Here is a 13,580-nt window from a genome sequence, read left to right as displayed (position 1 = left end):
AGAAGACCTCGCCACATCAAAAAGAAACCCCACGTTATAAGTTGTGTTTCTCACAAGCAAACCATCCGTTGGTTCCCACCATCTCTTAATCGAGTGTCCCCCCCCCCCCCCCCCCCCCCCCCCCCCCCCCCTCTTCGGGTTGCATTCAGACTGTGCAGCATCTACGCAACCCATCCTCTACCCTTTTCCACTTGGAACGAACTTGCGCCCTTGAGAGTCCGTGAGTGCCATTCACACCAAGACCCAGAAGACCTCGCCACGTCAAAAGGGAGCCACATGCTATAAGCTGTGTTTTCCACAAGAAAACCGTATCAGAATGAAATCATAGCGAGCGAATCTTGCTAAAAAAAAATACAGATAAGCGGTGGGGGGGGTGGGGTGGTACAACAGCAATTTAAAATGAAATCGTATCACCCTGATCTTGTGAAAGAGGATAGAGACAAAGGAGATGGGGGGTGGGGTGGTAGAGCAAACAGTTTCACACCAAACACGTTTCGCTTTCATTAGCTCACCAGTGGTGTAAACAAAAGGGAGGATATGGAGGGGGTATAAATAGTGAAGTGTGGTGTGGCTCAAAAAACTGTAGTGGTACCAATAGGGAAGTGTGGTGTGGCTCCAAAACAATGTAGTGGTACCATATTTTGAAGAGGGAGAGGGTATCTTAAAGACAGGTGATGGCTCATCTTAAGTGGGTACTTGCAAAAAAAGGGGGGAAAAATGGATAGTTATTAGTGCATTTAAAGGAGTGGAAAAAATTGTACAAGAAAGGGACTAGTCAACAAATGTATTTGACTTAGCCTAGGGAATGGGTGGAGTTTAGAGGGGTTGCATATATACATGAGGCCGAAGTTAGCTGAGGTAAGGTTTGGTCGAATAAGGGCGGAATTTTATGGGGGGGAGGGGGGGGAAGGGGGGAAGGGGGGGTTTTGAGCGGGAAAAGAAGAAGTGTTTTTAGAGAGAAGGGTTCCGAGATTGGGCGCATTCATCCAACATATCAAAGGTCTAGGCAAGTGCGCGAGGTCCGTATTGCTTTTAAGCAGATTAGTGAGGGGTTGGTTAATGGAACGAGATAAGTTTAGATGGCGGATTTGAGGTGAGAAGGGAATCTTGATGATGGTAGGAGAAGGTTTGGTTATGAACAATTTTTGAAGGAGAGAGGGTCTAAGATCGTAGTACAGGTAGAGAAAGCAAGCTTTTAACAGGGGGGAGGGATATCCTTTTGCTCTAAGCCTAGCATAAAAGAGGTTACATATAGAGATAAAGCCTGAAAGAGAGCTTTCCTTGATAACGTACCTCTTAAGCTCTGAGAGAATAAAAGCAATTTTTTGGTGAGTAGGGTGCCAAGATTGCCAAGGGATATAATTGTAGGAGTTTAGGTTTTTTTGGTGACAATGGGTATCAAGAATCCCAGAAGTGAAAAAAGAGGGTCCTTTGAAAAAATGGATGTCCAAAATAAAAGATTCTTGAGAGGAGATTGAAAGAGAAATTTTGATATGTTCTTGGAGTGGGTGTCCATATTTTTGGGGGAGCTTGCTTAAGCTAGAGCGAGGACCGTTCCAGATTCCAAAGGCATCATCTACAAATCGCTTGAAGTAAAGAAGGGAAGGGGAAGATATGAGATCCATGCCTTCTTCCAAAAAGCAAAGGAAAAGACAAGCATACACAACTGCAAAGTTTGACCCCATGGCGGTGCCTTTAATTTGGTGCCAAAACTCTCCATTGAAAGAGAGATAATGGTGGTTGAGGATAAAAGAGGCTAAGGACAAGATGAAGTTGACTTTAGGGGAAGGAAAAAACCCTTGGATGGAACTTTTAAGGACAAAGAGGCCTTCGCGGATGGGGATACTCGGGTAGAGAGATTCAACATCAAAGGTGAAGAGGATAATATTGGAAGGAAAAGACGTAAAAGCTAAGTTTAAAACAAGAGTGAGAGTCTTTAAGGTGCTGTGTTTTAGACAAGAGAATGGGGTATAGTTGTGCATGGAGCCACTTCGAGGCGTTCTCCAAGATGTAACCTTTGTAAGAGCAGATAGGTCGGCCTACGAGGATGGGTTTGTGGATCTTAGGTAAAAGGAAGAACGAGCACAGCTGGGGGTTTTCAAGTGAGGAGAAGAGGATAAAAACTTTTTCGTTGTAGGGAAGAAGAGAGTAATTGGTGACGATGGAGGAAAGGAGGGATTGCACAAAGGGTAAAGGAGTTGTGGAGATTTTGGAATAAGTGAGGGGATCCATAAGGTGACGGAAAGCTTCATTATAGTACCAAGACTTAGAAAGGATAATAGGTCCTAGATTTTTATCCCCGCTGGTTTGATAATGATGTTGCGATCATTTCTTAAGGATAAGATGGAATTCATTAAAAGAGGTTTGGAGTGAAAAGGAGGAAGAGAGGATAGAAGGGATTTTAGGAAAGAAGAGATAAGACTAAAGGTTTGGTTAAGAGTTGTAAAGGGGGAGAAGGAGGATTCCAAAGAGGATTCGGGATAGAAAAAGGAGAGGGAGGAAGAGAGGGTCCTTTATTAAAAAACATTTTAAGTTGCAAACCCCTTTCTAAATTAGAATAAGCTTGAAGAATAGAGGATAGGGGGGTGGGGGAGAGGGGGGAATATAATTGAGCCCAAGGCCGACAAGCCTTTGTTCGGAGGGAGAGAGAGAACGATTAGAAAGGTTATGGAAAGAGAGGTTGGTAACCTTGTGCTCAAGGGAAAACGTGGTAATTTTGCTAAGAGTCAAAATCTTAAAAAGGTAGGGGTTAGTGAGGGGTAGCCAAAATTTACAACGTTTTCTTCCTATGTAGGGAGGGTGGGCAAGAAAAGGGAACAAACATGGAGGAGGGGTCCAAATATGAGGAAAGAGAGGAACACGAGAGAAGAGCAAATGGACCCAAGTGGTAGGGTGCTCTTTCCCTACTTCTCCCTCCTCCATTGCAAGTTTTTTGAAGCTTTAGGTAGGCTATACTTAGGGTGCAGAGGCTTGGGTTGCGGTGCGGAAGAGTTGAGGGGGTAATGGGGAGTTTTGAGTAAAGTGGGTAAGGGGGTGATGCTTGATGAGGAAGGAGAAGGGCATGATTTTTTTGGAGAGGTTAACATGGGAGGATTGTAGGTGGGGGTAGTATTGCAAGGGTGGCCTAATGGGGGAGAGGGCTTGGGCTTTTTAAAGCGTTGATAGGTGAAATTTTCATGGGAAGTTTTATTCAAAGGGAGAGGCTTCTTGAAAGGTTGCCGAGTGTTATGTGAGACAACTTTTGGAGGAGAGGGCTTGTAGGAGGTTGCGTAGGATTGGTTAGAAGGCTTCTTTCGGGGGGGGTGAAAGAAGCTTTTTCATTTGGGTGGTGACTTCGTGAAGTACCAATTCACCCATTGTTTCTTCCTTGGGTAGAGACTCTATCTCTTCCAAGATGGAAGATTGGGACCTCTTCCTAGCATTGTGCGCCGCTAAGCTTAATGAAGAGGCTAAATGAGCTTGGAGTATCTTATTCTGAAAATGTGCATCAAATTCATGTAGGGAGGTTTGTTTCCAAAGAGAAAGTTGATTCTCCCAAGTGGTGGGTAGCACCCTCGGGGAAGAAATGGGCGCAAGTTTTTTGGTAAGGTCTGAAAGGCTAAAGCCTCTCTTCCACAAGATCGCGGTACTCATCAAAGGTTTTCTAGAGGTTATTGACAAGTAAATCTTGGGCTTGGATGTAAGCTTTAGTGCAATCTAATTGGAATTGGATATTGAGAGCGTTAAGCTTGGCGCTTAAGAGTGCTTGAGCTTGAGAGTCCTCCAAGGTCAGACGAGGAGGCTTCATACAAAGGCTATGCGGGGCTTTTTGAACGGAGTGAAGGTTTTGCAAATGAGAAAGATGTGATTTGGCTTTGCTAAGCTTATGATTGAGGGCCTTAAACTCCAACAAGGAGAGGGAAACAATTTTATTGAATTCCAAGGGCTTTTCTATTTGGGGTAGAATGGGAGAGGGAACAACCGTATGGGAGGAAGAACTTGCGGAGAGAGAACCAAAAGAAGAGGGGAAGGCAAGGGGAGGACTTGTGAGGAGGCCGCCTTGAGAGGTGTTGAGGAAAACTACACCATGCATGTTTTGTGGAGAGTAAGTAAGGCCGGGATGATGTGAGAGAGAGGGGTTAGCGATGCCGATGTTTTTTGTTACGGGAAGGGAGAGTTGATCAAGATCTTCCAATGGTAGGTTAGCGGTGAGGCCGAAAATTTCTTCCGAGCTAAAAAGGGTCTTTTTCGAGGCGGTAGGAAGAGATGACGTTGGAGAGGGTAGTTTCATGAGGTTAGCCGCCGAGGTAAAGCCGGGAAAGGTAGATTTACCCTTAGAAAGGGTGTTGGGTTTCAAGGGATTTACAATGGTCGGGGAAGCGGAAGTGGGCGTTAGAAGATTTGTGGTGTGGGTCACCATATTGGAGGTAGGGGAGGCCGAAATGGAGGGAGCCGGAAGCAAAGGAGCCAAAAGCGATGTATTGGAATTACCCTCTATTGTCATAGGGGTAGGATTTGATCCCGACATTGATGTCGAAGAGGGGGAAGGAGTCGCCATAAGGTTGGTAGGGAGATTACCTTGCCCCCTAGTTACGGGTGGGAGAGTGGAGTGTCCGGGTGGGAACGCGACCCCGTTTAAGGGTGCTCAAAAAATGCTGGGTTGTCGGTTATTGAGATGTGGGAAGATCTTGCTGGTGGGAACGCGACCTAGTTTAAGGGCGCTCAAAAGATGCGGGATGACCTTGCTTAAGGGTGCATGCGGGACGACATCACAGGGGTGCGAGAAAAACAGCCGGAGATGACAGCGTAGGTGCGAGAAAAAACAGCCGGGATGACAACGCCTTTAGAATCTGCCAGTCCCGTCAGCGGTTAGTGCTACTGTGGAGCAGCTCGAGACAGCAGAAACCATGAGAGCAGCTCGAGACAGCAGGCCCTTGCACCGTGGAAGCTCGCACCGTGGAAGTTTGCAACGTGGAGGTGAGTAGCACGAGAGCTCGTAGCTACGCCTAGGAGACGAGTAGTAGCAAGAGAAGCCACGAACCTGCGGCTTCGAGAGCCATAGCTACACCTAGAAATATTTGTACCGTGGCAGTGGAAGTGCAGGGATGCTGAGAAGCCGGAGGCAAAGTTCAAACGCCGAGACAGTGGAAGTACTGGGATGCTGAGAAGCCGGAGGCAAACGCCGAGAGCAACGGCTGTTGCAGTCGTTGACGTGGTCGGTGTGTTGTCGAGGAGGGTGCGACCGCCGCCGCGTAGAGTTGTCGAGGAGGTGGTTGCGACCTGCGCCGCGTGGAGGTGCCGACCCGTGAGGGGTATGCGCTGCCTCTATAGTGACGTCAAGGATGCATTAAAGGTGCTAGCGTGAGGCACTGTGGGAGATGTGTGAGCTGCGGGCGATTTGTGAGCAGAGGCCAGCCATGGGGGAGAAAGTGTGCAGAGTGAAGGGGGATAAGGAGAATAGGCGGCGAGCAGTTTGTAAAGGTGGATTATGGTGAGCAATGGTGAGCAACTCGGGGCGTGAGTAACCCGCTTGGGAGCTTAGGGTGGGTTTCGAGCTTCGGGAGAAACTCGAGGTTTTTTTAAAACAATTGTTTTTTTGAGAGTTGGTAAAGTATCATGGCTTTAAGCAGTGAGGGTTCTTCTAAATAAGCAAAGCCTAGGGAACGGCTTATTATGCAGGGTTTATTAAAAAATGCTTTGTTTTGAAAATTGGTGAAGTTGCATGGCTTTAAGCAGTCAGAGCTCTCTTAAATACACAAAGCCTAGGGAAAGGCTTATTATGAAGGGTTAAGGACATCTATTGAGATGGGTTCCCGACGGTGAAATAAGGGGGGGGCGAAAACAGAGGGGAGGATAAGAGAAGTATGGAAATGATGAAATGCAAGTACTACGCTGGACATCACAAAGGAATAATTGAAGTTCCTCTAGAACAAAATTGTATCAAAATGAAATCATAGCGAGCGAATCTTGCAAAAAAAAAAAAAAAAAAAAGAGATAAGCGGTGGGGGGTGGGGTGGTACAACAGCAATTTAAAATGAAATCGTATCACCCTAAGCTTGCGAAAGAGGATAGAGACAAAGGAGATGGGGGGTGGGGTGGTAGAGCAAACAGTTTCACACCAAACACGTTTCGCTTTCATTAGCTCATCAGTGGTGTAAACAAAAGGGAGGATATGGAGGGGGTATAAATAGTGAAGTGTGGTGTGGCTCAAAAAACTGTAGTGGTACCAATAGGGAAGTGTGGTGTGGCTCCAAAAAACTGTAGTGGTACCATATTTTGAAGAGGGAGAGGCTATCTTAAAGACAGGTGATGGCTCATCTTAAGTGGGTACTTGCCAAAAAAGGGGGGAAAAATGGATAGTTATTAGGGCATTTATAGGAGTGGAAAAAATTGTACAAGAAAGGGACTAGTCAACAAATGTATTTGACTTAGCCTAGGGAATGGGTGGAGTTTAGAGGGGCCTAAACCATAAGAAGAACAAGTAACAGAAGAAGAAGTGCTACCAACTTATGGGGACCCGTCCGATGGGGGCCCAGTGACATAAAGGAATTAAAATAAAGCAGGACCCACCAATACACAGCCCGGATTTTCCGTCGACTGCTAACATGGCAAAACCAAACGGATTTCAGTGTTTCACGTTGACAATGTTGACGTGGCAGATTGCCGCAAAACGGGTTGACAACTGACGTGGCAGTTGTACGGATTTCCACAAATTGCGCTTGCAGATTTTGACGCTTTTTGGACCAGTTGCTTTGTTTGAAGCTTTTCACTGTAACTGCTTTTCAAGTCAAGGGCCTTTAAATATGAGGTTAGGGCTCATTCTTTGGCATGCTTCCTAGAGAGGTGCAAAGTCTGGAGTACCGGCTTGTACTATGTTGATGAAATATAAATAAATACCGAAAGGGGCGCCAAGGTTTGGGACCAATACTCTCTGGGGTGGAAATCCACCACTCCGTGTCACGTGTTCTCTCTCTCTTTCAATTCAGTTGTTATTGAAGTGCTAAAAGTTCGTTAAGTCTCTTCTTTTATTGGCACGTGGTGCCCGTCTTGTGACAGCAGTGATAGAGAGGTGTTGTAAGCTTATCTACGGCCTGACACTCTGATTCATTTAGCGGGCCCGTTGCTTCCGCATCTTCGAGGCTCGACCTGTTCCACTGGCTGAGACTCTTCGGGACATTTGGCTGGAGCTCGTACAGACTCAGGGTCAGTTTGAGAGACTTCAGGGCAGCTCCGACCGCATGCGGGAGCGCCAAGAGGCTTTCTTACGACTATACTTATCCGAAGATGTTTTCTTGCTTGTCCCAAGTCTTATGGAAAGTCGCCTTCGTTTCCTCAAAAGGAACATCCAAATATCCCCACAGACTTGTCATCCTCAAAAGAATCCATAACGGGCGCTACAAATGAAAGGTATCTTGGTTCCTCGTTCTTATTAGTAAACATATCTCATTGGCTTCATCTCAGACATTAGTGGACAAAGTACTTGCAACAATACAAGGCTGGGAATTGAAACCTAAGAAATACAACCCACTTAACTACATACTTGTATGAATTAGGGGCATCCTCAGCTCATGGCAAGTTTGGCACGCCCAGTGAAAGCAATAATATCTGAGAGAACCAGATAAATGGAATACTTGGCGAACCCCACGTTATAATTATAAAAAGGCCATCCCACACCTGTCTTCAGAGATCACAGATTCACAATCGCAACCAATCAAAAGATCTGTGCTTTCATTCATCTCTCTCTCTCTCTCTCTCTCTCTCTCTCTCTCTCTCTGTGTGTGTGTGTGTGTGTGTGTGTGTGTGTGTGTGTGTGTGTGAGAGAGAGAGAGAGAGAGAGAGAGAGAGAGAGAGAGAGAGAAAACTCTGTGTGTGTGCGTGTGTGTGTGTGTGTGTGTGTGTGTGTGTGTGAGAGAGAGAGAGAGAGAGATCACTATGCAAACAAAAGGGGTGAGCTAACCTCATCCATGCCCTGTCTGATAGCTGCAGAACGCACGCATTCCTTGAAGTCTTCTGTTCGGTCCCTTGCAACTCCCATGTTATCCCACGTGGCGAAGAGTGGACAGACGATGGCAGCGAATTCACAAGGAAGATTGTCGATCTGGTCGTGTTGCAGATTATGTAGTGAAGTATGGAGTACGATGGACGTCGGAGATATTCGATTGGTAATATAAGGCAGGTCCGTGCTGCTTGCATGGCGCGCAATGATTGGGTATAATAGAAGTTGGTTTCCCCCCTCGTCCCCCCCTCCCCCGCCCCGGGTCATTATATGGCACGGCTCTGGCTCACAGGAGATCTAGGGCCCACATTTGGGCGGGCGAGGCGGCTTTAATCTCAGCCGTCGGATCATGTAGTGAAATGGGGGTGAACTAGGGGTTGGTGAACTGGAGGGTGTGATCATGTGCCGTGCCCACATGGGCAGCGACGCGCGCTAGCGTGGTGGTAGGGCATTTGTGTGGCAACCAGATGTCCCAAGTTCGACCCACACCCTGCGAGGCAGGTGAACTAGGAGTGAACTCGGGCGCCCCTAGTTCACCCTTAGTTCACCGAGTCGACGGACGGCTGAGATTGCATTGCGATTTTCGCTTCTCTTTCCCACCGTAGATCCCCCCTAGCTAGAGTCGTGCCATATAGTGACGAGCCCCCCTTGGGGGTGCGTTCAGAATGCGCATCATCTACTCAACCCATCTTCTACCCTTTTCCACCCAAAACAGACTTGCACCCTTGGGAGTCCGTGTGTGTCATTCACACCAAGACCTAGAAGACCTCGCCACATCAAAAAGAAACCCCACGTTATAAGTTGTGTTTCTCACAAGCAAACCATCCGTCGGTTCCCACCATCTCTTAATCGAGTGCCCCCGCCCCGCCCCTTCCCCTCTTCGGGTTTCATTCAGATTGTGCAGCATCTACGCAACCCATCCTCTACCTTTTTCCACTTGGAACAGACTTGCGCCCTTGAGAGTCCGTGAGTGCCATTCACACCAAGACCCAGAAGACCTCGCCACGTCAAAAGGAAGCCACATGCTATAAGCTGTGTTTCCCACAAGAAAACCATCCGGATGATATTACCTCATAATTAAACCACAACCAAATTCAATTTGGGGTTAGAGAAAATCCTTAGAGAGAGAGAGAGAGAGAGAGTTAGAAGAAGGTATAATTGTCCAATCATGAAGTTCATTTTCTTTAAACCACATTACAAAAGAAGGTGCATAGAGAGACTCGAGAAGACCTCTCATCTACTGATTGACCCTCTTAGTTTCACAATCACTAGAAGGAAATACAAGCTGCACTTATTTGCATTTAGACTCCTTGTACATGAGTTTCGCTAGATTGTCATGCTGATCAAAACCATTGCCAAGCATGCTCCCATCTTCACAGGCCTCGACTAGAGGTTGTCATCGACCTCACTGCTTGAAGCTCAGACAAAGAGCTTCTCGCACTACAAAGGGTCTCATCTTCCAATTGCACCTCTCTACGATCTCCTTCAGCTTTGTTCACCCAATCCATATCAAATGAGTCTATGTGCATTATGCAAATGTTGTGCAACACAAGGCAAGTTGCAACCATTGAGGGCACATTCTGCAAATCCATATCGCATCTCTTCAAGAGGATCCGAGAGGGGCCTTTAACATACTAAAAGCCCTCTAAACAAGCATTCTTGTGCTTGATTGGATTAAGTTCCATTTATATTTTAATCGAAACAATCCATCTTTGTTGCCTGTAAATGGAACTAACATATAGGGACATTGTGGATATGCACAATCCCCCACAAGGCAGTATCGTCCGAGGCGCCCTGCATCACAACGCTTGCCAATTTCACTAAGAGTAAAATTGATAGAGTCATGAATAGAGCCTGCCCACCCTACATCATAATCCTACGTAGCTCAATTTGTTGCAATTGTACATTGCAATAGAACAGAATGAAAACCCGTCCGAATATAGGAGTTTGCATGGTTTTTCTTGTGGGCTATGATTGGAATATGAGATCCATCAATTGCTCCCACAACGAATGGGATTCCATGTATTTTCTCAAACTCCTCGGCTTGTTGTAGCGTTCATGATTCTAAGGGCCATCTTACGTACATGTCATGCAAACCACATGCTCTAATGGCATGGAAAAACTCAAGCACAATCCCACATGCCGTGCTCTTGGCACAAGAGTAAAGCTCAGCTAAAACTTCTAGGCTTGGGCCCAAGGACAATCGGTGAAGTGCCGAGCAAACTTGATCCTCTAGAGTGATTGCATGTCGTAATGTAGTATTGCGTCGTTGCATCAAGGGTGCTACTCTTACACATAGGTGAAGAAATGTTTTTTTGCTAAGTCACGATTTGAACATCTTCGCAGAGGACGAACCCATTAGGCATTTGTCATAGAAATGTAGAGGCCGTTGAACCGCCAGCATACACGCTTGCGGTGTCCCTCCATTCAATTGATAGTGGCTTGTGTTGGGAACACTCTAAATAGTGGATTTAACTAGATGAATCCATGTCTGCACTAACTCTTCCTCACCGTCGTGTGTTCTTAGTGCATTAATGCTTTGTCACCTTAACATGTTGCTACATACCTGTGCAATCAGTGCACTTCAGAGACACTCCATTACAAAATGGAGCTTCTCAGGCACATTCTCGCCTTTAAGAGAGCATGGCACTTGGCATCACGAGCAATGCAAGTTCGACATTATCTCATAACAACCCTGTTTCACAACCTCATCATAAATTTCTCTCCCTTTGTCTAATGCTCCATTAACAAGCATAAGCATTAAAGGTGCACACTAGCAACACCCTTGCTCTTCAGTCTCTACTCATATTCTTGGTGGCATCCCATAGTTCTAGTGTTCCTTTTGTCATGCAAGTGCAAGCAGCCGCTCCTAGGGTCTCCCAATATCTTCGTATTTGTCTGTGTACCTAAACAGTAGCCCTCTATTAGCATAAATGTACACGAGCTGTGTACAATAGGCTCTTTGAATTAGAGCATCTCTTAAGCAAAGAACTTGGTCATACAATGAGCAGCTTCATCTTGAACGCAAGTAAACTGCATCTTATGGTCAAGTGCCAGCCAAGTGCCAGCCCTCGAGTTGAGGCTTGGAGCGAGCTTTGGAGTGAGCTTTTTTCAGATTTTGCTCAACTGACCAATTAAAATAAAAAATCTTGCTTTGCTCCAAAGAGAGTTTCTGGAGCGAGCTTTTTATTTTCCTCTCTCTCTCTCTCTCTCTCTCTCTCCCCCTTGATAATATGTATATATTTATATATATATTGGAGAAGCCCTCGAATCTATAGGTAGACTGGCGTAAAGAGGGTCCATCCTTCCAAACATTGGAGAAGACACATGAGCAAACTCTCTCTCTCTAGAAATATGATGTGGAATATTAAAGAAATTAGTGGCAAGGATACAAGCTCTTTCTCCCCCCCCCCGGCCATGATGTCGTATGTTGTGTGCCTTGATGTAGGATCCATGCAGGTGATAGTCTGATGACACCCCTTCTCTCTCTCTCTCTCTCTCTCTCTCTCTCTCTCTCTCTCTCTCTCTCTCTCTCTCTCTCTCTCCCTCTCTCTCTCTCTCTCTCTCTCTCTCTCTCTCTCTCTCTCTCTCTCTCTCTCTCTCTCTCTCTCTCTCTCTCTCTCTCTCTCTCTCTCAGCAAAAAAACAACATATTTGAAAATCTGCGTATACAACTGCTAGAAAAAACTATACTTTAATGTCAAAGAGAGAAAATATGGTGTTACAAACCTAAGAAAAGGTCAAAAGAAATATAAGTTTTATCACCAGGTTAGTAACTCAAACACGCCCCAAGTAGGGTCCATTGTTGCACCCATAAAATGTTCCAGGTGAAAGCACTAAGAACTTGTCTCCAAGAAAATTGAGCACACCTCTCAATAAGCTCTCTCCTTCAGATTCTCTGTCTCGATCATCAGTGGCGTGAACCTCATAAGTCACCTCTAGCTCTCGCTTGAAGCGGTCCTTGGAGCTTGCATAAAACATCTTAGTCCCCTCACACGACACATCAAGAGACCAGGCAATGAAAAAGATCTTGCTCTTCTAGCAGTTCTTTTGGGTCACAAAGTCATAATCATAGATGGCATATCGACAATCCTTCTTTGGAAGGTATCTAGTAAAGGCTTCATAGCTCTCCTTTGGTCCACCCAGCTTCTCCACAACAATCTTTTGTGCTTTGTCGTCGATCTTGTAAATGATGTACTGGTTAGCTCCTTACTCTTCAGCTCAAGAAACTTGAGCTTGCGTTCATCATCAACAACCATCCTAGAGGCTGCGTTCGACATGGTTAGCAGAGGGCGAGGCACAAGAGTGTGTGTGTGTGTGTGTGTGTGTGTGTGAGAGAGAGAGAGAGAGAGAGAGAGATAGATAGAGAGAGAGAGATAGATAGATAGATAGATAGATAGATAGATAGATTGAATTATCGTCCGCGGAGGTCAGATATGACCCATGGGACCGAAAGAAAAGCATTACAAAGGAGTTCTTCTAAACAGGGGGATCGTGAGATACATCTCAGTTAAGGACTGAGGGTCCAAAGAGGTGTCAAAAGAAAAGTTAATATAAACAAAACTAAGAAGGGGAAAGTGAGGAGGGAGCCGGCTTGGGAGTTTGAAACTCCTAGATGATGGCTTTACCTCCTCGATAGACTGCCCATTTCCCTGCTGTGCGTGCTTCTCGCATCTTCTGGAGTTCTACCTTTTTTTGTTTGAGTTGGGTGGGTGTGAGATCTTCTGCAAACCAAATTTTAGTATCCCTGAGAAGCCTTGATTGCTCAAGGAGTTTGATTCGATGCGCCTTGGTCTTGAAAGTGAGGATTGCGTGATTGGTGCGATGCTCATGTGTAAGAAAGGTGATTGTTGTTGGATCTCATTGTACCAAGGGGGTTACTGCTTGGATACGGGCAAAGCACTCGTGAAACTTGTGATCTCCCTCCCCTTTCCAGTCACTTGGGAGCCCACCGATACGAACATTGAGGGAGATGTCCTCTTGTCGTTGTCGCTCGCGTAACGTGGATGCCACATGGTCTTCGACCTTGTTGGAGATAACCTCTTGCACTTGATTCTTGATCGCCTTTGTGAGGGTGGTTTCTACCTCTGCCGTTGTTTTGTTGAGTCTCGCTTCCATTTGCTCTATCTCCTCTTTCTTGCCGTTTTCCATTGTGTTGAGTCGAGTCTCGATGGCGACGATTCTCTGTTTCAGCTCGTCGTTTTCTTTGCGAAGCCTTTCGACTTCATTTTGGAGGCGGGCGGTGCTGTCCATCTTTGGGGGTGTTGCCACAACCTCGGCGAAAGTGAGTTTTCCGCGGGACGAAGCCCTTGTAGCCATGCTTGTGTTTTTTTTCTGTGGTGGGAAAAGAAAAGCCAGTCAATTGGGTTTGTTGAGAGCAAAAGATGAATCTGAATCTTGTCAAAGTTAAGGAATTCTTGCTGCTGATTGAGGTCGTAAGGTAAAACCACCACCGAGTAGGTTGACGAGTGTGTGTGTGTGTGTGTGTGTGTGTGTGTGTGTGTGAGAGAGAGAGAGAGAGAGAGAGAGAGAGAGAGAGAGAGAGAGAGAGAGAGAGAGACCTGCACGATGAGTCTGATGCAGCCTCTCGCATCCTGCACCTGCTG

At 46.1% G+C, this 13,580-nt stretch overlaps 1 protein-coding gene and 1 pseudogene across 3 annotated transcripts in view; both read right to left on the bottom strand.

The window, feature by feature from the left end:
- The window catches only part of SYP81 (syntaxin of plants 81), an 81,044-nt gene extending 72,933 nt beyond the window's left edge, over positions 1–8,111 (bottom strand). The window contains exons 1-2 of one of the 3 annotated variants that reach the window (XM_086499501.1): positions 7,937–8,079; positions 7,520–7,653 (exon numbers count right to left, since the gene is read on the bottom strand). Coding sequence is in view for 1 of the 3 variants with exons in the window: in XM_086499498.1 (XP_086355624.1) it covers positions 7,937–8,014 (78 nt within the window). In the remaining 2 variants the exon portion in view is untranslated. Of the gene's footprint in view, positions 1–7,519; positions 7,654–7,936 lie in introns of all 3 variants that reach the window. The other 2 variants (XM_086499498.1, XM_086499503.1) reach the window with 2 other exon arrangements.
- On the bottom strand, positions 8,094–12,254 carry LOC147424645 (actin-depolymerizing factor 10 pseudogene; annotated as a pseudogene).
- Positions 12,255–13,580: the final 1,326 nt, after the last annotated feature.

This window comes from Adiantum capillus-veneris, chromosome 25, assembly GCF_014529385.1.
Source record: "Adiantum capillus-veneris isolate H3 chromosome 25, ASM1452938v2, whole genome shotgun sequence".
Taxonomy (NCBI): domain Eukaryota; kingdom Viridiplantae; phylum Streptophyta; class Polypodiopsida; order Polypodiales; family Pteridaceae; genus Adiantum; species Adiantum capillus-veneris.
Note: the sequence above shows the minus strand (reverse complement) of the source record. Positions and strands in the feature narration are given on the sequence as shown.